Source organism: Nerophis lumbriciformis, linkage group LG14 (genome assembly GCF_033978685.3).
Source record: "Nerophis lumbriciformis linkage group LG14, RoL_Nlum_v2.1, whole genome shotgun sequence".
In the NCBI taxonomy this organism is placed as follows: Eukaryota; Metazoa; Chordata; class Actinopteri; order Syngnathiformes; family Syngnathidae; genus Nerophis; species Nerophis lumbriciformis.
The window spans coordinates 39,848,824-39,875,000 of NC_084561.2; the positions used below are offsets into that span (position 1 = coordinate 39,848,824).

General features: G+C 42.7%; 1 protein-coding gene and 1 long non-coding RNA gene across 4 annotated transcripts in view; one reads left to right on the forward strand and one right to left on the reverse strand.

Moving 5' to 3' along the window:
* LOC140679399 (uncharacterized) overlaps window positions 1-15,111 on the forward strand; it is a 17,884-nt gene extending 2,773 nt beyond the window's left edge. The window contains exons 2-3 of the long non-coding RNA XR_012050815.1: window positions 9,217-9,416; window positions 14,947-15,111. This is a non-coding gene — a long non-coding RNA (uncharacterized lncRNA). The remainder of the gene's footprint in view (window positions 1-9,216; window positions 9,417-14,946) is intronic.
* The window catches only part of bcar3 (BCAR3 adaptor protein, NSP family member), a 174,286-nt gene continuing 157,022 nt past the window's right edge, over window positions 8,914-26,177 (reverse strand). For all 3 annotated transcript variants that reach the window (XM_072914710.1, XM_072914711.1, XM_072914712.1), the window contains 5 exons: window positions 21,358-21,914; window positions 18,429-18,544; window positions 14,938-15,109; window positions 11,448-11,559; window positions 8,914-9,388 (listed from right to left, as the gene is read on the reverse strand). In XM_072914710.1, the coding sequence (XP_072770811.1) occupies window positions 9,174-9,388; window positions 11,448-11,559; window positions 14,938-15,109; window positions 18,429-18,544; window positions 21,358-21,914 (1,172 nt within the window). In that variant the 3' untranslated portion in view covers window positions 8,914-9,173. The remainder of the gene's footprint in view (window positions 9,389-11,447; window positions 11,560-14,937; window positions 15,110-18,428; window positions 18,545-21,357; window positions 21,915-26,177) is intronic.

Genomic DNA, 26,177 nt, shown 5'->3' on the forward strand with positions numbered 1-26,177 from the left:
AGTTCTGACACTGATTATACAGGGAGCGGACCGCCACAATCAGACAGTCCGACAGGACTTCCCGTGCAACAAAGGTACTAAACTATGGCTTTTTAAACATTTTTTACGTGAATCTGTAACTGGTAGTTCCGAAGGAGTTCGGCCGGTACCTATAAAAGTACCGAATTCGGTACCCATCCCCAGTCATGAGCGTCTTGTGTGCATTTTCATACAATTCCAATAAAAAATTCCCAGAAAACCACATGTACCACATTTATTAAAACACCACAGTAGTTCATAATATAAACATTAACATTCTTATTTAACTTATGTTCCGTATATACAGCCAAATATGAACTTGTCACACATACAGTATGTACACCTTTAATCACTGATATACTGTACTTACATTAACCTTATACATACATCACTAACTCACTTTCAATTGGAGTTAGTGGTCTGATGTAGTTTTACTCCTCAATCCATCCTATTCACTCAATGATATAACTAATTACAAATACTTCTACAGACGTCTCAAGAAAGTGCAAGTTTTTTTTCTTCCTCATTTCATCTTTTTTAAAGGGCCATGACACCAAAACTGCTGTCACTGTAAATATCAAATGACTTTAAATGTACATTACAAGTGCTGCAAGTCAAATTGTTAGTTCTTAATCTGGCTTTTACACTTTTATGGGTTAAAGTCACATTAACCCATAAGAACCCGCTTCAAAATCTCCAAAAGCCAACTGCATACTTGCCAACCTTGAGACCTCCGATTTCGGGAGGGGGGGGAGGGTGTGGGCGTGGGCGTGATCGGGGTAGGACGGGGGCGTGGCTAAAAGGGGAGGAGTATATTTACAGCTAGAATTCACCAAGTCAAGTATTTCATATATATATATATATATATATATATATATATATGTATATAAAATAAATACTTGAATTTCAGTGTTCATTTATTTACACACATACACACACATAACACTCATCTACTCATTGTTGAGTTAAGGGTTGAATTGTCCATCCTTGTTCTATTCTCTGTCACTATTTTTCGAACCATGCTGAACACCCTCTCTGATGATGCATTGATGTGTGGCACGCACAAAAGTGCTTTCATCAAATGCACTAGATGGCAGTATTGTCCTGTTTAAGAGTGTCACAACATTGCTGTTTACGGCAGACGAACTGCTTTACGGTAGACAAAAAAGTGACTGCTGTTGTTGTGTGTTGTTGCCGCGCTGGGAGGACGTTAATGAAACTGCCTAACAATAAACCCACATAAGAAACCAAGAACTCGCCCTCCATCATTCTATAGTTATAACGTGATTGGGCAGGTACGCTTTTTTTATATTGTGGAGGACCTGAGTCCGCCTGAATTTCGGGAGATTTTCGGGAGAAAATTTGTCCCGGGAGGTTTTCGGGAGAGGTGCTGAATTTCGGGAGTCTCCCGGGAAATCCGGAAGGGTTGGCAAGTATGCAATTGTTTGGCATTAAAATTCATTTTTGAACCCATTCAACACAACTTTAATAGAGTGTTGCATAGTAAAATCCAACTGTTCGTGTTAGGGATAGTTGCTATTTATTCTATTATTTTATATTTTATTTTATTTTAACATTTGTTTTGTAAAATGTCAATGTTTGTGGTTTATGCTGCGTAATTTTGCTGAAAGCAGGAGTGGGTCTGGGTTCTTATGGGTTACTTTGTGAAGCCAAGCACCCAGTATGTAACATTTAAAGGGGAACTTTTTTTTTTGGAATTTTGCCTATCGTTCACAATCATTGCGACGGATGTATTTTTTTTTTAATGCATTCTAAATATTAAATAAACATAAATAAAAGTCCACTATTCAGCCAATAAAATCTGATCAATAACCATTAAAAAATGCAAACAATACTCCATTTATATTTTGCGACTTGAATATTAACCAAGTATTGTTATTATAAGCGCTAACGCAGACTACCTATTTATAGTGTTGACCTGATAACTATCATCGAGTGATCTGCTGTTTCCTCGCTTCCCTGCTCCCCGTAAATGTATTGTCGATCACATGCCTCTCACCTAAAAACTCGATATAATCCGACAAGTTGGGACACTTTGACAGCCAATTTAGGACCTGGAACTGGCAAGAATGACACGGAAAGCGCTTGTTCCCATCCCGTTTCTCCGTAATTGTATCGAAGTTATCACAAAACTTTGTGTTACATTGAGTTCAGCTCGCCCTGCCAGAGGACAAAAGCTGTCTTTGATCCTACCAAGCAAAAGGCTTGTAAAACTCCACTGCGTAGGATGGGGAGCGACATGAGGGTGTCGGTTTCTTTGATGTATTGTAATCCACAGGAAGATTTTGTCTTTACCCGAGATCTACAAAGCGGAGAGGAGGCAGGGCCTGACCTCCCTCCTGGCACCTTTTCTTTGAACTGTTTTACGACCTTTTCTTTTAACTGTTTTGTGACCAAAGAGAGCGGCTGTTTACGACCCCCCTCCCTTAGAAACAGCTGTTGCCATGTAGTCAGGGAAAGTCCAAATAAAAGAGGAGGCGTACAATCTTTCGTCAGAGCGTGGGAGGACACCGTACAAGGATACAGTGTCTACGCGTTTCCCCTCAATTAAGCTAAATTTAATTATGTCTCTGTTTAATTCCTTGCTTCTTGTCTTGTTTAATAGATGTCATCAGTGTTTGAACCTGACAGATTATGAGCCTTTTTTCCATCTAAATGGGAATATATGAACATCCCAACAGTCTGCATCCTAATGACAGCAGACCTTGTACAGTAAGTGATGTTTTATTATGTTTGTTGGCTCTCATAAAGTCTGCGGTTAGAAGAAATCAGTGATGAAGAAAACAAAAAGCAAATGTCGTGATGCGTTTTTTAAAATACGTATGATTAAAATGATCAAAATACGTAAATACTAAATGTTATTATATATATGCCTGTTACTACATCACATACTTTATATTGCCAAAAGTATTTGGCCACCCATCCAAATGATGAAAATCAGGTGTACTAATCACTTGACCCGGCCACAGGTGTATAAAATCAAGCACTAAGGCATGGAGACTGTTTCTACAAACATTTGTGAAAGAATGGGCCGCTTTCAGTGATTTCCAGCGTGGAACTGTCATAGGATGCCACCTTGTGCAACAAACCCAATCGTGAAATTTCCTCGCTCCTAAATATTAAGTCATGAAGTCAACTGTCGGCTTTATTATAAGAAAATAGAAGAGTTTGGGAACAACAGCAACTCAGCCACCAAGTGGTAGGCCACGTAAACTTTGCAGAGAGGGGTCAGCGGATGCTGAAGCGCATAGTGCAAAGACTTTCTGCACAGTCAGTTGCTACAGAGCTCCAAACTTCATGTGACCTTCCAATTAGCCCACGTGCAGTACGCAGAGAGCTTCATGGAATGGGTTTTCATGGCCGAGCAGCCGCACCTAAGCCATACATCACCAAGTCCAATGCGAAGCGTGGGATGCAGTGGTGTAAAGCACGTCGCCACTGGACTCTAGAGCAGTGGAGACACCTTCTCTGGGGTGATGAATCACGCTTTTCCATCTGGCAATCTGACGGACCAGTCTGGGTTTGGAGGTTGCCAGGAGAACGCTACATTTCGGACTGCATTGTGCCGAGTGTGAAATTTGGTGGAGGAGGAATTATGGTGTGGGGTTATTTTTCTGGAGTTGGGTTTGGCCCCTTAGTTCCAGTGAAAGGAACTTTGAATGCTCCAGGATACCAAAACATTTTGGACAATTCCATGTGGGAACAGTTTGGAGCGGGCCCCTTCCTCTTCCAACATGACTGTGCACCAGTGCACAAAGCAAGGTCCATAAAGACATGGATGACAGAGTCTGGTGTGGATGAACTTGACTGGCCTGCACAGAGTCCTGACCTGAACCCGATAGAACACCTTTGGGATGAATTAGAACGGAGACTGAGAGCCAGGCCTTCTCCACCAACATCAGTGTGTGACCTCACCAATGTGCTTTTGGAAGAATGGTGGAAAATTCCTATAAACACACTCCGCAACCTTGTGGACAGCCTTCCCAGAAGAGTTGAAGCTGTAATAGCTGCAAAAGGTGGACCCACATCATATTGAACCCTATGGGTTAGGAATGGGATGGCACTTCAAGGTCATATGTGAGTCAAGGCAGGTGGCCAAATACTTTTGGCAATATAGTGTATATATTTACATCATGTATATAAAACCCTAATGGAGGTGTTTGGATGTTTTTTTAGGTGCTCTATAGGCAGAATTGAAAGGCTCCATTGTAAGCGGACTTTTGATCAAATTTATTTAATATTTAGAATGCATTAAAAAAAAAAATGCATCCGTCATGGCTTTCATAATGATTGTGAACGATAGGCAAAATTAAAAAAAAAAAGTGCAGTTTCCCTTTAAAGTGGAAATGATGAACGTTCATACTTTCTTACCACTCTTATCAAAGTGACCGACACACAGGCGTGTCTTAGAGTGGTATTGTGGACAGTGTGAATGTGTTGTATAGAACAGACCAGACACTGTTGTAAGCACCGAGTCGTACAAAGCAAGTATTTCAAATCTTTGCTTCCTCCATCCATCCATCCATCTTCTTCCGCTTATTCCGAGGTCGGGTCGCGGGGGCAGCAGCCTAAGCAGAGAAGCCCAGACTTCCCTCTCCCCAGCCACTTCGTCCAGCTCCTCCCGGGGGATCCCGAGGCGTTCCCAGGCCAGCCGGGAGACATAGTCTTCCCAACGTGTCCTGGGTCTTCCCCGTGGTCTCCTACCGGTCCCTAGGGAGGCGTTTTGGGTGGCATCCTGACCAGATGCCCGAACCACCTCATCTGGCTCCTCTCCATGTGGAGGAGCAGCGGCTTTACTTTGATCTCCTCCCGGACGGCAGAGCTTCTCACCCTATCTCTAAGAGAGACCCGGCGGAGGAAACTCATTTCGGCCGCTTGTACCCGTGATCTTGTCCTTTCGGTCATAACCCAAAGCTCATGACCATAGGTGAGGATGGGAACGTAGATCGACCGGTAAATTGAGAGCTTTGCCTTCCGGCTCAGCTCCTTCTTCACCACAACGGATCGATACAGCGTCTGCATTACTGAAGACGCTTCACCGATCCACTCTTCCCCCACTCGTGAACAAGACTCCGAGGTACTTGAACTCCTCCACTTAGGGGCAGGGTCTCCTCTCCAACCCGGAGATGGAAATCCACCCTTTTCTGAGCGAGAACCATGGATTCTGATTTGGTGGTGCTGATTCCAGTCCTAACCAATCCAGTGAGAGCTGAAGATCCTGGCCAGATGAAGCCATCAGGACCACATCATCTGCAAAAAGCAGAGACCTAATCCTGCAGCCACCAAACCAGATCCCCTCAACACCCTTGACTGCGCCTAGAAATTCTGTCCATAAAAGTTATGAACAGAATCGGTGACAAAGGGCAGCCTTGGTGGAGTCCAACCCTCACTGGAAACCGGTCCGACTTACTGTCTGCCGATCTCACGATCCACTCTTCCCTCACTCGTGAACAAGACTCTGAGGTACTTAAACTCCTCCACTTGGGGGCAGGGTCTCCTCTCCAACCCGGAGATGGAAATATACCCTTTTCTGAGCGAGAACCATGGACTCTGATTTGGTGGTGCTGATTCCAGTCCTAACCAATCCAGTGAGAGCTGAAGATCCTGGCCAGATGAAGCCACATCAGGACCGCATCATCTGCAAAAAGCAGAGACCTAATCCTGCAGCCACCAAACCGGATACCCTCAACGCCCTGACTGCGACTAGAAATTCTGTCCATAAAAGTTATGAACAGAATCGGTGACAAAGGGCAGCCTTGGTGGAGTCCAACCCTCACTGGAAAGCGGTCCGACTTACTGTCTGCCGATCTCACGATCCACTCTTCCCTCACTCGTGAACAAGACTCCGAGGTGTTGAACTCCTCCACTTGGGGCAGGGTCTCCTCTCCAACCCGGAGATGGAAATCCACCCTTTTCCGGGCGAGAATCTTTGTCTCCATTGCTAATAAATACATCTTCCTCATCCTGTGCTGTTATTTCTATTCTTAGCCCGTTGCTCGGCTGGAATAAAAATCCATCAGTCTTCAGTCCGGCACAGTCAGCGTGTCGTTGCCAAGTTGAAGTCAAATTAATGTTTGCGTTTTGTGTCGGGGCTCCAGCTTGCGTGACAAGGCCGTGAGGATGAGGCTGAATTTGCTGTAGCGATCTGATTGGTTCACTGAAGCGCCACGACTCCCCCAAAGCAGCCGCAGCTGAAAGTCCGTCTTGAACACCTCCAGCAGGTCTTCGTCACACTGGAACCCTGAAAACAAACAAAAAAAAATTTGGTTAAAAATTAATGTCAGCGTTTTCCACATTCTATTTGTGGCTCTGACTTGCGTGGGACGAGATTGGTATTGTGGGGGGGTGGCCTGCGGACCTGCAGCGAAGCGTGGTGGGCCAGGACTGGCTCCTTGCAGAGGGCTTTCTTAACCCTCTCATACGCCTGCTGGCACTGCTCTGTCCACTGGACCAGATCTGGTCCAGAAGGCCCTCTGCGAGGAGGTCCGCAGGCCACACCCCCCCCCTACAGGCATACTTTGCATATTTGGCCAAGTAGGGATGGGTACCTTTTCACATTGGAATTGATACGGTACCAATTTTAAATTTAACACTGAGCTGATAAAGATAGTTTAGTGTGGCTGAAATGGGGCTTAGGCTAAATAATTATTCGGTTAAGGGGTTATCCGGCTTAGTGTAGACATAGCCTGAGCTGATACCTACTCGGTGGCCTAGTGGTTAGAGTGTCCGCCCTACGTCCTGGGCATGACGTTAAAGTGCATCCGGCAGTGGAGGCTCCTCTATGGGGTCTTGGGGCACTAGGAGGTTAACCCCTTTACTACTGTTACCCCAGGTGGCCCTTGGCAAAGGCCTAGTACCTGGCTGCCCCCTAGCCAGGGATACGGTGAAGACCGCAATAGTTTAGTGTGGCTGAAACGGGGGCTTAGGCTAAATAATTATTAAGAGGTTATCTGGCTTAGTGTAGACATAGCCTGAGCTGATACCTACTCGGTGGCCTAGTGGTTAGAATGTCCGCCCTACGTCCTGGGCATGACGTTAAAGTGCATCTGGCAGTGGAGGCTCCTCTATGGGGTCTTGGGGCACTAGGAGGTTAACCCCTTTACTACTGTCACCCCAGGTGGCCCTTGGCAAAGGCCTAGTACCTGACTGCCCCCTAGCCAGGGATACGGTGAAGACCTCAATAGTTTAGTGTGGCTGAAACGGGGGCTTAGGCTAAATAATTATTAAGGGGTTATCTGGCTTAGTGTAGACATAGCCTGAGCTGATACCTACTCAGTGGCCTAGTGGTTAGAGTGTCCGCCCTATGTCCTGGGCATGACGTTAAAGTGCATCCGGCAGTGGAGGCTCTTCTAAGGGGTCTTGGGGCACTAGGAGGTTAACCCCTTTACTACTGTTACCCCAGGTGGCCCTTGGCAAAGGCCTAGTACCTGACTACCCCCTAGCCAGGGATACGGTGAAGACCTCAATAGTTTAGTGTGGCTGAAACGGGGGCTTAGGCTAAATAATTATTAAGGGGTTATCTGGCTTAGTGTAGACATAGCCTGAGCTGATACCTACTCGGTGGCCTAGTGGTTAGAGTGTCCACCCTACCTCCTGGGCATGACGTTAAAGTGCATCCGGCAGTGGAGGCTCCTCTATGGGGTCTTGGGGAACTAGGAGGTTAACCCCTTTACTACTGTTACCCCAGGTGGCCCTTGGCAAAGGCCTAGTACCTGGCTGCCCCCTAGCCAGGGATACGGTGAAGACCTCAATAGTTTAGTGTGGCTGAAACGGGGGCTTAGGCTAAATAATTATTAAGGGGTTTTCTGGCTTAGTGTAGACATAGCCTGAGCTGATACCTACTCGGTGGCCTAGTGGTTAGAGTGTCCGCCCTACGTCCTGGGCATGACGTTAAAATGCATCCGGCAGTGGAGGCTCCTCTAAGGGGTCTTGGGGCACTTGGAGGTTAACCCCTTTACAACTGCCACCCCAGGTGGCCCTTGGCAAAGGCCTAGTACCTGACTGCCCCCTAGCCAGGGATACGGTGAAGACCTCAATAGTTTAGTGTGGCTGAAACGGGGGCTTAGGCTAAATAATTATAAAGGGGTTTTCTGGCTTAGTGTAGACATAGCCTGAGCTGATACCTACTCGGTGGCCTAGTGGTTAGAATGTCCGCCCTACGTCCTGGGCATGACGTTAAAGTGCATCTGGCAGTGGAGGCTCCTCTAAGGGGTCTTGGGGCACTAGGAGGTTAACCCCTTTACTACTGTCACCCCAGGTGGCCCTTGGCAAAGGCCTAGTACCTGACTGCCCCCTAGCCAGGGATACGGTGAAGACCTCAATAGTTTAGTGTGGCTGAAACGGGGGCTTAGGCTAAATAATTATTAAGGGATTATCTGGCTTAGTGTAGACATAGCCTGAGCTGATACCTACTCGGTGGCCTAGTGGTTAGAGTGTCCGCCCTACGTCCTGGGCATGACGTTAAAGTGCATCCGGCAGTGGAGGCTCCTCTAAGGGGTCTTGGGGCACTAGGAGGTTAACCCCTTTACTACTGTTACCCCAGGTGCACCTTGGCAAAGGCCTAGTACCTGACTGCCCCCTAGCCAGGGATACGGTGAAGACCTCAACGGTGGAGCAGGCGGAAGACGGTAGATGTAAGAACCACTACAACGGCTGCGATGGCGGAAGAAGGCACCACCCACATCCATGTGGGCCCAGTTTTGGGGAAATAACCCAAGACCTCAACGGTGGAACAGGCGGAGGATGATTGCTAACCCTATGGAGCGTCACAACGGCTGGATGGCGAATGAAGGCTGCAGCAGAAAAGGGTCCCCAGTCGTCTTGGACTCCATGCCACTGGAACCTGACCCAGATATGTCAAGGATCGTGTGGTGACTGTCTGTGCACCAGTCTCCCCACGTTAAACAAAGTCACGCACAGGCATCCTCCATAAAGGGATACACCCCTACCAGGAGGACCGTCATACTCGTTCGAGTGACCGCCGATGATGATGAGATCGGTAGGTCGTGAGTTCAAACCCCAACCGAGTCATACCAAAGACTATAAAAATGTTGACCCGTTACCTCCCTGCTTGGCACTCAGCATCAAGGGTTGGAATTGGGGGTTAAATCACCAAAAATGATTCCCGGAATATTTCATGTTTTACCGTGCGTGATTTCCTGTGCGTTCTCGGTGTAGGTGTGTGCGTGACGTGCAACGTCCCGCGCGGCCTCCAGGTGACGCAGCATGATGTCACAGCCCTGGTCGCTGACCTCCCAGAGCTCCGCCCCCTCTGGCGTGACGGACGGGCGCTCCATCAAAGTGAGGAGAGGCAACATGAGGGGCACGCAGACCACCGGAGGAGAGGAGGCTGCGAGGGATAAAGGACGAATCATTAGGTACGCCTGCAAGATCTGAGTTGTATTACCCAAAGTCCATCAGTATTGTAGTTCATTAGAATGCAAAAACCTTAGAATAGAATTGCTCCAGTAAATATCTTATCTTGTTGTTGTTGTCTGATAGTGGTGATAACACAGTTTTGATTAACGCAGTCAAACAGGTTTTAACTGCACAAACAAAGGCTCTTATCTACTAATAGTTTGCGTGTACTAAAAGAGTTGCATAGTTGATAGCGCGTGCAAAGCACATCTATTTAGCTCGTGTGCAGAGGATTGCATCACTTAAAGGAGCAAAATAGAGAGTGCATCCATTTAGCGTGTCTGTCGTCATTAATATGCAGAATGTATGCCGATTAGAGATGTCCGATAATGGCTTTTTTGCCGATATCCTTTCTGCTCCGCCGCTCCCAGCCTGTGGAACATTCTCCCTGACCACCTAAGGGCACCACAGACTGTGGATGCTTTTAAAAAAGGCTTAAAAACCCTCCTTTTTTTTTTTTTTGGATATATGTATACTACTTCTAGCTATTTGGCTGTTCTAGTTTTTATTTTTATTTATTTTTTATTATCTTTTTATTTTTATTTTATTTATTTATTTATTTTTAATACACTGTAGCACTCTGAGGTTGTTTACTCAATGTAACGTGCTTTTTAAAAATAAAATCTATTATTATTATTATTATTATATCCGAAATTCCGATATTGTCCATCTCTTAATTACCGATTCCGATATCAACCGATAACGATGTATACAGTCGTGGAATTAACACATTATTATGCCTAATTTTGTTGTGATGCCCCGCTGGATGCATTAAACAATGTAACAAGGTTTTCCAAAATAAATCAACTCAAGTTATGGAAAAAAATGCCAACATGGCACTGCCATATTTATTATTGAAGTCACAAAGTGCATTATTTTTTTTAACATGCCTCAAAACAGCAGCTTGGAATTTGGGACATGCTTTCCCTGAGAGAGCATGAGGAGGTTGAGGTGGGCGGGGTTGGGGGGGCGCCGGGGTTGAGGTGGGGAGGTAGCAGGGGGTGTATATTGTAGCGTCCTGGAAGAGTTAGAGCTGCAAGGGGTTCTGGGTATTTGTTCTGTTGTGTTTATGTTGTGTTACAGTGCGGATGTTCTCCTGAAATGTGTTTGTCATTCTTGTTTGGTGTGGGTTCACAAGTGTGGCGCATATTTGTAACAGTGTTAAAGTTGTTTATACAGCCACCCTCAGTGTGACCTGTATGGCTGTTGACCAAGCATGCCTTGCATTCACTTGTGTGTGTGAAAAGCCGCAGATATTATGTGATTGGGCCGGCACGCAAAGGCAGTGCCTTCAAGGTTTATTGGCGCTCTGTACTTCTCCCTACGTCCGTGTACACAGCGGCGTTTTAAAAAGTCATACATTTTACATTTTGAAACCGATACCGATAATTTTGAAACCGATACCAATAATTTCCTATATTACATTTTAAAGCATTTATCGGCCGATAAAATCGGCAGTACGATATTATCGGACATCTCTAGTGAAATCCCAAACTTTTGCACGTAATCTTTTTTTTTCACTCATTTGCTGACTCATCCGTTTCACCGTTACGAGGCCAAAAATGTAATCGATTTTTTCTATTATATTTTTATGATCGTGAGAAGTCAAAATTAAAATCATGATTAATATTCAAATAATTGTCCAGGCTTCGTCAACAACATGACGAAACACCACGGGATGGTCATATATGCGGAGGGAAACGAGTGTCACCATGGTAACCGTCGGTCTACACCCAAATACCTCATTTAAATAAGGCGCTCTGCACCACAACACGCCCACTAATAGTATCAATCAGTCAATGTTTATTTATATAGCCCTAAATCACGAGTGTCTCAAAGGGCTGCACAAGCCACAACGACATCCTCTGGCTCAGATCCCACATCAGGGCAAGGAAAAACTCAACCCATTAGACACAATTTCATAGTTTGCACATGTTATTTAGCACTTCTTATGTAGATCTTAGTTGATGTGTATTGTTGTTGTGCAATACCTGTCCCCTCGTAGAGATTCTTGTAGAAAGGTTTGAGGGTTTTCTCATAGGTGATAGCGGTTTCTGTGAAGTTCCTTCTTAGAGTGGTCCACGTGTCCTCCAGACGACTGATCTGTACAGGATCAAAACAACCCCCCCGGCTTCGTTGGTTAATTGTTCTAAACAACGTACCATTTAAAAAAAAAAAAATCTGCATCCTAGTACAGTTAAAAAAGAGTCAATCTGACAAGATAATTTCACGGTCTAGATTGCTTGAGAAGGAACTAAGTGTTCCTCAAATGACTCTTATTTATTCCTGTTGTGTCATTGTGTTACAAAGTGCAATCTTTCCATTACATTTAGCAAAATAATTATTCATTAAACATGTGTGTCATAATTGATATTGTAAAGAACATAATGTCATGGCTGTCTTGAGTTTCCAATCATTTCTACAACTCTTATTTTTTTGTGATAGAGTGATTGGAGCACATACTTGTTTGTCACAAAAAACATTCATGAATTTATGAATTTATTATGGGTCTACTGAAAATGTGAGCAAATGTGCTGGGTCAAAAGTATACATACAGCAATGTTAATATTTGCTTACATGTCCCTTGGCAAGTTTCACTGCAATAAGACGCTTTCGGTAGCCATCCACAAGCTTCTGCTTGAATTTTTGACCACTACTCTTGACAAAATTGATCTGACATCACTTGGACAAAGATAAGACCTTCTAAAGGAAAGTTCTGTGGTCAGATGAAACAAAAATTGAGCTGTTTGGCCACAATACCCAGCAATATGTTTGGAGGCCTTTAATCCCAGGAACACAATTCCTATCGTCAAGCATGGTGTTGGTAGTATTATGCTCTGGGCCTGTTTTGCTGCCAATGGAACTGGTGCTTTACAGAGAGTAAATGGGACAATGAAACCTCCAAATTCTTCAGGACAACCTAAAATCATCAGCCCGGAGGTTCGGTCTTGGGCGCAGTTGGGTGTTCCAACAGGACAATGACCCCAAACACACGTCAAAAGTGGCTGAGGAATGGCTAAATCAGGCTAGAATGAAGGTTTTAGAATGGCCTTCCCAAAGTCTTTCTTAATAGGGAAATATGTTAACGTTTTAATTTAATTTTGAGTCCATTCCTTGGTGAGGAAGATACCACTATGGTGCAATGATTCGGGTATTGAAGAAATATAAGGTACTGTAGCAGTCAAGATCTAATCTCCTAGGTTAAGATCCACAACATCAGCGCATAGCTCCTCCTTCCTTGGAGCTTGGATGTTCCCATGTTGCCACAAAGCCTACAACTAAAGTGGCCCCGCAGATGTAAGAGTGTCACCTGCATGGTGCTCCTTTCAGTTTGTACCTCTTTTTTGGTTGTTGTAGGTGAGGCCTTTAATCCCAGGAACACCATGCCTCCTGTCAAGCATGGTGGTGGTAGTATTATGCTCTGGGCCTGTTTTGCTGCCAATGGAACTGGTGCTTTAAATGGGACAATGAAAAAAGGAGGATTACCTCCAAATTCTTCAGGACAACCTAAACTCCTCAGCCCGGAGGTTGGGTCTTGGGCGCAGTTGGGTGTTCCAACAGGACAATGACCCCAAACACACGTCAAAAGTGGCAAAGGAATGGCTAAATCAGGCTAGAAGGAAGGTTTTAGAATGGCCTTCCCAAAGTCTTTCTTAATAGGGAAATATGTTAACGTTTTTTTAATTCAATTTTGAGTCCATTCCTTGGTGAGGAAGATACCACTATGGTGCAATGATTCGGGTATTGAAGAAATATAAGGTACTGTAGCAGTCAAGATCTACTCTCGTAGGTTAAGATCCATAACATCAACGCAAAGCTCCTCCTCCCTTGGAGCTTGGATGTTCCCATGTTGCCACAAAACCGAAAACTAAAGTGGCCCCGCAGATGTAAGAGGTGCTCTTTTCAGTTTGTACCTCTTTTTTACCATACCATACCATACCAACTTTATTTATAAAGCCCTTTAAAGACAAGCACAGTTGAAGAACAAAGGGCTGTACACCACAAAGAAATAGAGGCAAAGGACAGACTAAAACAATAACATTTAAAACAGAAATAAAAATACACAATTAAAAAGCAAATATAAATTACCCTAAGAACAGTTTGTTAGATAAAAACAGTTTCAAAGTTAAAAACAGTTCAAAAAGTTAAAAGCTAAAAACAGTTCAAAGTCTCATGCTGGGTTAAAAGCCAGTGAATAAAAATGGGTTTTAAGAAGGGTCTTAAAAATAGCCAAAGAAGGGGCCTGTCTCACATGGAGAGGGAGATTGTTGGAATAATTGTTTGTAAGTTATCACAAAAGAAATGTTGTATTATGAATGCTGTATTTCGAGGCCTAACAAGAGGAAGAAGGCTCGTGAAACGCCACTGTGATTTCAACACGGACAGATGGCAGGATCTGCTCAACTCCCAGAGGAACTCTCTTTGAAGTGTTAAACGAACTCTCTTTGAAGTATTTCACAAACTCTCTTCCAACTATTTGGTAACTGAAGTCAACGCTATTTACCACCCGCTGCCCTCTTGAAGTCACTGTGGTCAGGAGACGGGAGGGGTTATCCATTGTCCTCCAACACCTGCCCCAGCTGGATCCAGGAAGAGCCCAAGCCCGAGAAATCCTCTTCTTGGACTTCAAAGCGACCGAAAACAATGACTCTTTTACACACTTACCATTCCTGCTGTGACATATGTTGGTGCGTGAACATGGAACATCTGAATTAAAAGAGGAGACGAAAACCTTCTTCGTCAGAGCGTGCTAAGACACTGTAAGAGGTTACAGGTTGACGCATGTCTCTCCTCAATTGAGTCCAAATTGAATTCTGTCTCTGTTTGATTCTTTGCCTTTTGTCCTGTGTTTGAACGTGACAGAGATCATTCCAGAGTTTGGGACCCGCAACAGAGAAGGCTCTGTCCCCTCTGAGCTTGCGCTTTGTTTTGGGTACCTCCAGGATCAGCTGATCAGCTGACCTGAGGGACCGGGTTTGGTTGTTGTAGGTGAGGCCTTTAATCCCAGGAGCACCATGCCTCCCGTCAAGCATGGTGGTGGTAGTATTATGCTCTGGGCCTGTTTTGCCTGCCAATGGAACTGGTGCTTTAAATGGGACAATGAAAAAGGAGGATTACCTCCAAATTCTTCAGGACAACCTAAACTCCTCAGCCCGGAGGTTGGGTCTTGGGCGCAGTTGGGTGTTCCAACAGGACAATGACCTCAAACACACGTCAAAAGTGGTAAAGGAATGGCTAAATCAGGCTAGAATGAAGGTTTTAGAATGGACTTCCCAAAGTCCTGATTTAAACGTGTGGACAATGCTGAAGAAACAAGTCCATGTCAGAAAAGCAACACATTTAGCTGAACTGCACCAATTTTGTCAAGAGGAGTGGTCAAAAATTCAAGCAGAAGCTTGTGGATGGCTACCAAAAGCGCCTTATTGCAGTGAAACTTGCCAAGGGACAAACTTTATATACTGTAAAACTAATGTGTGTTACCTGTGGCAGTTCCAGGGCTTTCATCAGAGCAGTGAAAGCAAACAGGTCACCCACAGTGTCCTTTAGCTCCAATGCAACCAGGATGATGCGATTCAAAGTGGATGCCCGTTCCTCCACGCTGCCAGTACATCCCAGAATATCCACAGCCACACCTATTGCCATGGTGTGGTGTCTGTGAGAGGAAAAAAGTGAGCGTTAGCTTTAAAGCCCCAGACTTCAACCTGCACATGAGTTTTTAAATGGTGTAAATCATTTGAAGTCAATGCAGACTCATCAATGATATTTTTCGTGATTTTGTCTACTTGTGGTGACATTCGGTATGAGATGGAAGGAACAGGATGGGCTTGTAAACTTGTAGTATGTGCAGAAGATGAAACATTTCCTAAGCACTCTTAAGCATTCAAAGTGAGTGAAGGGCAGGTAAACACCATTTGGCCAACTGCCTACAGTACATTGAAGGGAGACAAAAACATTGTTTTTGGAATGGGACACCTTATATATGTGTACATATTTAGAATTATGGAACTCGCTTTTTTTAATCGTACATTTCACATTTGTGTATTTTTAAGTAAAAAGAAAGTGAAGCACTTTGAAGTGGGAAAAAAAGGAAACAGTTTTTAGGTGGAAATAAAAGGTCAACACAGGTAAAGTAAGATTTATACATCATATGAATTATAAAATAATACAAAAAAATATATCATATTTATATGCAGATATTTTCCAGACCAGGGTGTAGAGAAGGCCCCAAACTTTTTGACTTGAGTGGGTAAAAAATAAATAAATAAATAATATATATATATATATATATATACGTTAGGTCAGGAAAAAACACAGAGGCTATTTCATCCCTACAAGCCTGTTTCGTAGGTTTCCCTGCTCTTAAGGAGATTCTATTCTATTATTTATATTATAAAATCCTGGGAAACCTGCGGGACAGGCTTGTAGGGATGAAATAGCCTCTGTGTTTTTCTCCTGACCTATTGTATATTCCACTCTAACCCAATATTGAGCACTATATAACGGATAAGAAACCTTGACTATAAATATATATATATATATATATATATATATATATATATATATATATATATATATATATATATATATATGTATATGTATATGTGTGTATATATGTATATATATATATATATATGTGTATATGTGTATATATGTATGTATATATATGTGTATGTATGTATATGTGTGTATATATGTATATATATGTGTGTATATGTATATATGTATATATGTGTATATATATATATATATATATACATATATATATATGTATATATGTATGTATATATCCCATCCATCCATCCATCTTCTTCCGCTTATCCGAGGTCGGGTCGCGGGGGCAGCAGCCTAAGCAGGGAAGCCCAGACTTCCCTCTCCCCAGCCACTTCGTCCAGCTCCTCCCGGGGGATCCCGAGGCGTTCCCAGGCCAGCCGGGAGACATAGTCTTCCCAACGTGTCCTGGGTCTTCCTCGTGGCCTCCTACCGGTCGGACATGCCCTAAACACCTCCTTAGGGAGGCGCTCGGGTGGCATCCTGACCAGATGCCCGAACCACCTCATCTGGCTCCTCTCAATGTGGAGGAGCAGCGGCTTTACTTTGAGCTCCCCCCGGATGACAGAGCTTCTCACCCTATCTCTAAGGGAGAGCCCCGCCACCCGGCGGAGGAAACTCATTTCGGCCGCTTGTACCCGTGATCTTGTCCTTTCGGTCATAACCCAAAGCTCATGACCATAGGTGAGGATGGGAACGTAGATCGACCGGTAAATTGAGAGCTTTGCCTTCCGGCTCAGCTCCTTCTTCACCACAATGGATCGATACAGCGTCCGCATTACTGAAGACGCCGCACCGATCCGCCTGTCGATCTCACGATCCACTCTTCCCTCACTCGTGAACAAGACTCCGAGGTACTTGAACTCCTCCACTTGGGGCAAGATCTCCTCCCCAACCCGGAGATGGCACTCCACCCTTTTCCGGGCGAATATGTATGTATATATATATATATATATATATGTATACATATGTGTATATATATATATGTATATATGTATATATGTACATACATATATATATATATATATATATATATATATATATATATATATATATATATATATATATATATATATATATATATATGTTTTAATAAGGTTATCCAAAAAATAGTGCTCGATACCGTAGTAGAGCGCAATATATTTATGTGTGGGGAAAAAAATCACAAGACTACTTCATCTCTACAGGCCTGTTTCATGAGGGGTTCCCTCAATCATCAGGAGATTTATATATATACACATATATACATATATACACATATATATACATATATACACATACATATATATATATATATGTATATATGTATGTGTATATATGTATATATGTGTATATATATGTATATATGTATGTATATATGTATATATATATATATATATGTATATATGCATATATGTATATATATATATGTATGTATGTATATATATTTGTATATATGTATATATGTATATACATATATATATGTATATATATTTGTATATATATATATGTATATATATTTGTATATATATATATATATATATGTATATATATATATGTATATATATGTGTATATATATATATATGTGTGTGTATATATATATATATACATATATATATATATATATGTGTATATATATATATATATATATATATATATATATATATATATATATATATATATATATATATATATATATGTGTATATATATATATGTGTATATATATATATATTTATACAGACTTGTTGGGATGATATAGCCTCTTGTGTTTTTTCCTGACCTAACGTATAATCCGCTCTACCCCGGTATTGAGAACTATATAACGGATATATATAGATACAGATATAGATATGGATATATATATATATATATATATATATATATATATATATATATATATATATATTCGGAGCGCGATGATGTGACGTTATCGATGGGAAAATGCATTTTTAGACAATATGATTTGCTTCAGCGGCTAGGAGACACCGAGAGTAACAAGCGGTAGAAAATGGAGTAGAAAGGACAGATTTTTAAAAATAATAAAAATAATAAAAAAATATACATATACATACAGTATATATGTATATTTATATACATTTTTTAAATATTTTTTTACTTGGGACTTCCCGTGTGCCGGATTTTGGACGCTGGCGGGTAGTTTGGGGACCCCTGGACCATTTGGTGAAGCAGTGACAAAATAAATGAATCATCTTTTTTTTATTTATTTCTCCAAGAAGATATTTTGAAAAGCAGAACACTATTTCATCTGATATTTTAGGGTCATGTTGGGTCACATAATTAGGGACATTTACAGAATTGTTGTTGAAATGGAAGACGACTGTAATTTCTGTCGTGTGCTGTGGACTAGACCCCATTTAGTCACACAGCGGAGTGACGGACACGCTGACAGTGCCAGGCAGCAACAAGCAACATGATGTCTACCTTTCCATCAGGTCCAGCCTCAGCTGTCGACCATGCGGCAAGGTGACCAGCTCCAGACCAGAAGACACGCCCATCTGACCTTTCAACTCAGGAGACACTCCAAGTATCCTTGCAACCTAGAAAACAAAAAGAACTGTGTTTGATTATGCACCTGCAGCTGACAAGTTAGCGTCCTGATGTTCTTCGTGTCGTCAGGTAGGTCATTTTTGTATTTAGTATGTTATTGTACAAACTTGAATTTTCAAGTTCTGTGTAAGATAAACATATATTAATTATTGAAAACCCTCTTGACTTGTCTAAAGCAGTGTTTTTCAACCTTTTTTGAGCCAAGGCACATTTTTTGCGTTGAAAAAATGCGGAGGCACACCACCAGCAGACATCATTAAAAAACGAAACTCAGTTGACAGTAAAAAGTCGCAATTGTTGGATATGACTTTAAAGCATAACCAAGCATGCATCAATGTAGCTCTTGTCTCAAAGTAGGTGTACTGTCACCACCTGTCACATCACACCCTGACTTATTTTGAGTTTTTTGGTGTTTTCCTGTGTGTAGTGTTTTAGTTCTTGTCTTGCGCTCCTATTTTGGTGTTGTCATGTACGGATGTACTTTGTGGACGCCGTCTGCTCCACACGCTGTAAGTCTTTGCTGTCGTCCAGCATTCTGTTTTTGTTTACTTCTCAGCCAGTTCGGTTTTAGTTTGGTTTTGCTTAGCCATGACTTATTTTGAATTTTTTGCTGTTTTCCTGTGTGTAGTGTTTTAATTCTTGTCTTGCACTCTTATTTTGGTGGCTATTTTTTTTTTTTTGGTATTTTCCTGTAGCAGTTTCATGTCTTCCTTTGAGCGATGTTTCCCACATCTACAAACCCCGTTTCCATATGAGTTGGGAAATGGTGTTAGATGTAAATATAAACGGAATACAATGATTTGCAAATCCTTTTCAACCCATATTCAATTGAATGCAATACAAAAACAACATATTTGATGTTCAAACTCATAAACTTTATTTTTTTTTTTGCAAATAATAATTAACTTAGAATTTCATGGCTGCAACACGTGCCAAAGTAGTTGGGAAAGGGCATGTTCACCACTGTGTTACATGGCATTTCCTTTTAACAACACTCAGTAAACGTTTGGGAACTGAGGAGACACATTTTTGAAGCTTCTCAGGTGGAATTCTTTCCCATTCTTGCTTGATGTACAGCTTAAGTTGTTCAACAGTCCGGGGGTCTCCGTTGTGCTATTTTAGGCTTCATAATGCGCCACACATTTTCAATGGGAGACAGGTCTGGACTACAGGCAGGCCAGTCTAGTACCCGCACTCTTTTACTACAAAGCCACGCTGTTGTAACACGTGGCTTGGCATTGTCTCGCTGAAATAAGCAGGGGCGTCCATGGTAACGTTGCTTGGATGGCAACATATGTTGCTCCAAAACCTGTATGTACCTTTCAGCATTAATGGCGCCTTCACAGATGTGTAAGTTACCCATGTCTTGGGCACTAATACACCCCCATACCATCACACATGCTGGCTTTTCAACTTTGCGCCTATAACAATCCGGATGGTTCTTTTCCTTTTTGGTCCGGAGGACACGACGTCCACAGTTTCCAAAAACAATTTGAAATGTGGACTCGTCAGACCACAGAACACTTTTCCACTTTGTATCAGTCCATCTTAGATGAGCTCAGGCCCAGCGAAGCCGACGGCATTTCTGGGTGTTGTTGATAAACGGTTTCCGCCTTGCATAGGAGAGTTTTAACTTGCCCTTACATATGTAGCGACCAACTGTAGTTACTGACAGTGGGTTTCTGAAGTGTTCCTGAGCCCATGTGGTGATATCCTTTACACACCGATGTCGCTTGTTGGTGCAGTACAGCCTGAGGGATCGAAGGTCACGGGCTTAGCTGCTTACGTGCAGTGATTTCTCCAGATTCTCTAAACCCTTTGATGATATTACAGATTGTAGATGGTGAAATCTCTAAATTCCTTGCAATAGATGGTTGAGAAAGGTTTTTCTTAAACTGTTCAACAATTTGCTCACGCATTTGTTGACAAAGTGGTGACCCTCGCCCCATCCTTGACTGAGCATTTCATGGAATCTACTTTTATACCCAATCATGGCACCCACCTGTTCCCAATTAGCCTGTTCACCTGTGGGATGTTCCAAATAAGTGTTTGATGAGCATTCCTCAACTTTATCAGTATTTATTGCCACCTTTCCCAACTACTTTGTCATGTGTTGCTGGCATCAAATTCTAAAGTTAATGATTTTTTGCAAAAAAAAAAAAATGTTTATGAGTTTGAACATCAAATATGTTGTCTTTGTAGCATATTCAACTGAATATGAGTTGAAAATGATTTGCAAATCATTGTATTCCATTTATATTTACATCAAACACTATTTCCCAACTCACATGGAAACGGGGTTTGTACATTGTTTTAGCAATCAAGAATATTTCAGTTGTTTTTATCCTTCTTTGTGGGGACATTGCTGGTTGTCATGTGATGTCGGGTTGCACTTTGTGGACGCTGTTTATGCTTCACAGTAAGTTTTTGCTGTCGTCCAGCATTCTGTTTTATTGTTTTTGCACAGACCAAAAATGCAAAAATCCTCAAGGAAGTTTCTAATAAGATTTCATCAGACAACAGCTTTAAACATCTGAAGTCAGCCTAGTTTTTGTAAAAGCAGGATGTGATAACATAATAAGTGTCCAAAAATCAGCCCTGGAAGCAACAACAACAACAAGCTGCATTTTGCAGCAGAAAGCTGACATGATGAAAGCATGAGAAAAAAAAAGCCAAGACTTGTTGGTCGGTGGTCAAAGCGTGGTATGAGGCTTCAGATGTGGTATGACAAACATGCTGAGCGTTGGCTTGGAGTGACGCGTAAAAGGTTGAGGTTAGGCTTTTTAGGCCGTATGTTGTTTACCTGGCAGTCCACCATCAGCAGGTGTCTGGCTATGCTGTGGTGGTCGTGGCTCAGCAGCAGCTCCTTGGCTCTCTTCAAAACCAACATCTCCAGCGGTTTGTTTTCCGCGGGCAGAAGTCGAGAGTTGAACTCCGTCGGCCGGAACGCTGACTCCGTCTCCACCACGGGCCTCAGAAAAAGGCTCCTCGTCTCGTCCCCTTCATCGTCCCCCTCCTCTTCTTCATCGCTGGTGTTTTCTAAAGCCGCGATGGCGTGATGGTAGGAGCTCCTGTCCATCCCTCGTCGACCGCCCGCCTCGTCCCCCTCAGCCACCGTGCTGACATCCCCCTCTTGCCTCAATCTCTCGACGTAGCTGCACGGCAGCTGCTCAAGTTCATGGGCGTTGTCCGGGATGGAGTTTGGAGAGGTCGGGTTGTTCCATTCCAGCGGGCTGCAGGGCTTGAGGTCTGCAGGAGCGGGCGGTAGGCGTTCAAAGTCCGGGTATGGAATCGATGGAACTGCACAGCTGGAGAAGCTTGAGTCAGCGTGGGTATGCTTCGCTGGCGGTAATGCTGGATCTGTGGGAGAACATTTATTACTCTACACATGATGCTCCAATTATACTGTATTTCACAATGTTCATCACATTATTGTGGGGGTTCCATGTAGGTGGATGAAGAAAAAGATGAAAGGCTACAGTCTCTACATGATGTCATCCCTGGGCCTTGCTTTGAGAGTTTTTAAAGGGGAACATTATCACCAGACCTATGCAAGCGTCAATATATACCTTGATGTTGCAGAAAAAAGACCATATATTTTTTTAACCGATTTCCGAACTCTAAATGGGTGAATTTTGGCGAATTAAACGCCTTTCTCGGAAGCAATCCGCCATTTTCTCAAACACCGAGTCAAATCAGCTCTGTCATTTTCCGTTTTTTTCGACTGTTTTCCGTACCTTGGAGACATCATGCCTCGTCGGTGTGTTGTCGGAGGGTGTAACAACACGAACAGGGACGGATTCAAGTTGCACCAGTGGCCCAAAGATGCGAAAGTGGCAAGAAATTGGACGTTTGTTCCGCACACTTTACCGACGAAAGCTATGCTACGACAGATTGTGGATATCCTGCGACACTCAGAGCAGATGCATTTCCAACGATAAAGTCAAAGAAATCTGCAGCCAGACCCCCATTGAATCTACCGGAGTGTGTGAGCAATTCAGGGACAAAGGACCTCGGTAGCACGGCAAGCAATGGCGACAGTTTGTTCCCGCAGACGAGCGAGCTAAACCCCCTGGATGTCTTGGCTCACACCGTCCCTTATGCCACCGAAGATGATCAAGAGAAGAATATCGACACTAGCTTCCCTGGCCTGCTGACATCAACTCCAAAACTGGACAGATCAGCTTTCAGGAAAAGAGAGCGGATGAGGGTATGTCTACAGAATATATTAATTGGGCTGTCTGCACTCTCAAAGTGCATGTTGTTGCCAAATGTATTTCATAATGCTGTAAACCTGGTTCATAGTTGTTAGTTTCCTTTAATGCCAAACAAACACATACCAATCGTTGGTTAGAAGGCGATCGCCGAATTCGTCCTCGCTTTCTCCCGTGTCGCTGGCTGTCGTGTCGTTTTCGTCGGTTTCGCTTGCATACGGTTCAAACCGATATGGCTCAATAGCTTCAGTTTCTTCTTCAATTTCGTTTCCGCTACCTGCCTCCACACTACAACCATCCGTTTCAATACATGCGTAATCTGTTGAATCGCTTAAGCCGCTGAAATCCGAGTCTGAATCCGAGCTAATGTCGCTATAGCTTGCTGTTCTATGCGCCATGTTTGTTTGTATTGGCTTCACTATGTGACATCACAGGAAAATGGACGGGTGGTTAAAATCAGGCACTTTTAAGCTTTTTTTAGGGATATTGCGTGATTGGTAAAATTTTGAAAAAAACTTCGAAAAATATAATAAGCCACTGGGAACTGATTTTTAATAGTTTTAACAATTCTGAAATTGTGATAATGTTCCCCTCCCTGGATTTTGTGAAGTCAGTTTGCAGTGTAATGTGCTGCATTCGTGACAATAGTAAAAATGTCATGCAGTGCCTCTATATACAGTCACGATCAAAAGTTGACATACACTTGTAAAGAACATAATGTCATGGCTGTCTTGAGTTTCCAATCATTTCTACAACTCTTATTTTTGTTGTGATAGAGTGATTGGAGCACATACTTGTTGGTCACAAAAAACATTCATGAAGTTTTTTTCTTTTATGGATTTATTATGGAAAATGTGAGCAAATGTGCTGGGTCAAAAGTATACATACAGCAATGTTAATATTTGCTTACATGTCCCTTGGCAAGTTTACCTGCAATAAGGCGCTTTTGGTAGCCATCCACAAGCTTCTGATTGAATTTTTGACCACTCCTTTCTGATATTGACTTGTTTCTTCAGCATTGTTCACACCTTTAAGTCAGAACTTTGGGAAGGCCATTCTAAAACCTTCATTCTAGCCTGATTTAGCCATTCTTTACCACTTTTGACGTGTGTTTGGGGTCATTGTCCTGTTGGAACACCCAACTGCGCCCAAAACCCAACCTCCGGGCTGATGATTTTAGGTTGTCCTGAAGAATTTGGAGGTAATCCTCCTTTTTCATTGTCCCATTTACTCTCTGTAAAGCACCCAGGCCCGGCCCTAATCAATCTGGCGCCCTAGGCAAGATTTTAGGTGCCCCCCCCCCCCCCCCCCCCCCCACATCGGCAGTGAAGTGTATATACTCACAAGAACCCAAATAGCTTTGTCTTTGACCTTTTTTTTTTTACTTACAACTATACCTAATATATAAAGGGGTGTAAAAGTGACTATTACCTGCAGGGCAAACATTAGCTAACTAGAAGGCAATAATGTAAACAAAAAACACCTGCTTAAAAGATCTAATACAAATGTCCCTGAGGAATGTAAGGTGGGAGTACTGTAATTACCTAACGTTACATTATTATTTTCCATAACAATTTAGCCCCCTCCACAATATTAACCCGACGTTAAAACAGAACTAGCTATTTATTGATTAGCAATTGCCGAGTCATGTAACATTAGCTTAATGCTAAAAAGCCAGGTTACTATCACATTCTGTAACAGACAAATAATTTCATGTAGGCTAACGTTACCTACCTGCTACCTCTGTCTTTTCTCGTTTCTCCTCTTCTTTTCTCTTTTTTCTTCCCTGGGCACCTGACAGTTTTGGCCGTTTTGACATCTTGTGTTGATTTTTTGATGTGGTGACGTCCAAAAAGAGTCATGATACGGGAAGGGAGGGGGCGCACCGTGCGGGGGGAGGAGGGGGGGGCGTAATGTTGTAACAAATAATATTTCTATTAAATAGGCTTTACTTTGCATTTTAATTAACGTGAGATTATTTTTTGTATTTAGAAATAATAGTAACAACTTTTTTTTCTTTTTTTTTTCTCCAACATTTGTGGCACTGGCGTGGCGCCCCCTGATGGACGGCGCCCTTAGCATTTGCCTATACGGCCTATGCCACGGGCCGGCCCTGAAAGCACCAGTTCCATTGGCAGCAAAACAGGTCCAGAGCATAATACTACCACCACCATGCTGGCCGTACGGAATGGTGTTCCTGTGATTAAAGGCCTCACCTTTTCTCCTCCAAACATATTGCTGGGTATTGTGGCCAAACAGCTCAATTTGTGTTTCATCTGACATCACATGGACAAAGTTAAGACTTTCTGGAGGAAAGTTCTGTGGTCAGATGAAACAAAAATGGAGCTGTTTGGCCACAATACCCAGCAATATGTTTGGAGGAGAAAAGGTGAGGCCTTTAATCCCAGGAACACCATAACTACCATCAAGCATGGTGGTGGTAGTATTATGCTCTGGGCCTGTTTTGCTGCCAATGGAACTGGTGCTTTACAGAGAGTAAATGGGACAATGAAAAAGGAGGATTACCTCCAAATTCTTCAGGACAACCTAAAATCATCAGCCCGGAGGTTTGGTCTTGGGCGCAGTTGGGTGTTCCAACAGGACAATGACCCCAAACACACGTCAAAAGTGGTAAAGGAATGGCTAAATCAGGCTAGAATTAAGGTTTTAGAATGGCCTTCCCAAAGTCTTTCTTAATAGGGAAATATGTTAACGTTTTTTATTTCATTTTGAGTCCATTCCTCGGTGAGGAATATACCACTATGGTGCAATGATTCGGACATTGAAGAAATATAAGGTACTGTAGCAGTCAAGATTTAATCTCGTAGGTTAAGATCCTCAACATCAGCGCAAAGCTCCTCCTTCCTTGGAGCTTGGATGGTCTCATGTTGCCACAAAGCCGAAAACTAAAGTGGCCCCGCAGATGCAAGAGGTGCTCTTTTCAGTTTGTACCTCTTTTTCGGACACTGAAGAAATATAAGGTACTGTAGAAGTCAAGATTTAATCTCGTAGGTTAAGATCCACAACATCAGCGCAAAGCTCCTCCTTCCTTGGAGCTTGGATGTTCCCATGTTGCCACAAAGCCTAAAACTAAAATGGCACTGCAAATGTAAGAGGTGCTCTTTTCAGTTTGTACCTCTTTTTTGATTGTTGTATAATGAACCACATATTGTAGTAGCAGCTCAAAATTTCTCATTGAAATATCTGTCAATCTTCCGGTTTTTCCCCTTATTTTAATTCGCTCTCCTGAGTAAATACTTTCCCGTATTTTAACTTTCATCCGTTTTTTTGTAATCCTCAAGTCTTTCCACCGACTCAACCCTCCCTTCCACGCAAGTGTGAACGTCTCCATGTACTATTTCAAATGGAAATGCTGTGGATCGTACGAGACAGTTTTGATTCAGACTAG